Source organism: Aplysia californica, unplaced genomic scaffold (genome assembly GCF_000002075.1).
Source record: "Aplysia californica isolate F4 #8 unplaced genomic scaffold, AplCal3.0 scaffold00448, whole genome shotgun sequence".
NCBI lineage: Eukaryota > Metazoa > Mollusca > Gastropoda > Aplysiida > Aplysiidae > Aplysia > Aplysia californica.
In genome coordinates this window covers 185,336-187,221 of record NW_004797718.1, presented here as the reverse complement: position 1 = coordinate 187,221, position 1,886 = coordinate 185,336, and the positions used below count along the sequence as shown (strand labels likewise).

Genomic DNA, 1,886 nt, shown 5'->3' with positions numbered 1-1,886 from the left:
TGAAATTTCTGGCTAAGCTCCTGGTGTTAGCATGGTATCCTGCTTGCTATTAAACGTGCAAGATGTTGAGTTTAATGAGTAATTAATTACTAATGATTATATAGATAGCACCTCTTTTTATTTGTGGCGTATGGACGAAAATTGAGATTTTATAGGTCTTTTAGAATCTAGAGGCACACGCAAAAAATCAGAGATGAGCACTTGGATTCGGTGGAATGAGGTCGACAAGTTGTCCATTTGGCGTAGTCCAGACTATAGTAAAGGATTCTTATCAATCCATTAAAAACAACAAAATAAGATGTCTCTGCTGGGATACTGTACCCCATTCTGCACGGGTGGGCCATGACCTGCAAGGTCGAAACCGCTCGCCTCCTATTTGTTCTAAATTAGATTGTTGGAAGTGTAAAACATAATTTACAGGAAATATGCAAAGAGGGGAACAAGAAGCACTCACTTTCTGTGCAGTCGGTGTCTCCAGGGCACGGGTTGTGACTCTCTCTCCTCATCTTTGCTAAGGAGACCCAGTCTGTTGATGGCCAGGATGTCTTTTGCCGAGCAGAATTCCTTCAGGATCGTCTTTACTTTCGTCATCTTCCTTATTGCGGGTATTTCTTTGCGGGCTGGTGTGATTTACTTGTGTGGATGTCTCAGATACGTCTCAAAGCTCATGATTATTTTTGTAATATTTTATTTTAGACTGTCCAACTGCCATTTTCGCACATTCTACTGGAGGCAAATATCCAACGTATCTTAAAATATGGGTCCTGTATATGGGAAACACAGAAAAGAACATATGACTATGAGTGGCACAAAACATGTTCTTGCGAATATTACTGCATTCTATTTTGACAAATTTCAAGTATTTTCTAAACAATGAGTACTTCAGAATAAGTCAATGAATAATATTTAGTTCGTATTATAATGTGTTGAAGAAGGATGACAAAGCATTTTCAAATGTAAGTAGGGGCATATTTTTCCTATAATGTTATTCATTTTATATAATAAATTAATGTTCCCTACTTAAATGGGAGCGTATTTTCCCTCAGAGTGGCTACAGCTTAGTAACAAGAAAGGGCAGTAAAAGCGTGCATTTGTGGGGGGGGGTAGGGTATGAAGCCGAACACAAAACATTCACATCGATCTTGTGAGGTCAATCTGCTGTTTATCAAAAATTCATCTCCACATGCTGGGGAAAAGGATTAATTTCGACCAAGACATTCGTACACTGCGACATACAGTCGAGTACGGTCTAACGACCACTTTTACTAGGCAATCTCCTTACAAAACAACCACTTCCTCATTCCTCATGCGGTTTTTTTTTCTTCAATATAATGTCACCGTGTAAGACGTCCACTTGTATAAAACGATCGCATTTTCGCTAAACAATGGATGGTCATCTTAGATAGTTTTAACTATATATATATAGACGTTTTGCTTTAGTCAAACGAAAACCTGTTATATTTTCATGTTGTTTATTGTAACTACCAGCAACAACCCTGGGCATGTATTCACTGCTTGTCATTGAATGGAGCAGTCATCTATCTTTGTGTAAAATGGTACGGTATGATGATATGGTATGGCATGGTATGGTATGCAGTGTGGTGTGGTGTGGTGGTGGTAGTGGCGATGGTGATATGTATGTGTGTGTGTGTGTGTGTGTGTGTGTGTGTGTGTGTGGTGGTGTGTGGTGGTGTGGTGGTGGTAGTGGTGTTGATACGCTTTCTGACAAAACTGTTGAACGGGTATTGATTTTCACCTTAATAATGTGTTAGCAAATTCCAAAAGTCTATTCTATTCTACATTATTCCACGAAGAAGAAGAAGAAGAAGAAGAAGAAGAAGAAGAAGAAGAAGAAGAAGAAGAAGAAGAAGAAGAAGAAGAAGAAG

The 1,886-nt window shown here is 38.9% G+C and overlaps 1 protein-coding gene across 1 annotated transcript in view; it reads right to left on the bottom strand.

Annotated features, from left to right (window-relative positions):
• Positions 1-1,886, bottom strand: part of LOC101861306 — a gene marked incomplete in the record, with an annotated part of 21,693 nt that overhangs the window by 14,698 nt on the left and 5,109 nt on the right. Inside the window, 1 exon segment of the mRNA XM_013086257.2 lies at positions 455-764. Coding sequence (XP_012941711.1) covers positions 455-591 — 137 coding nt within the window.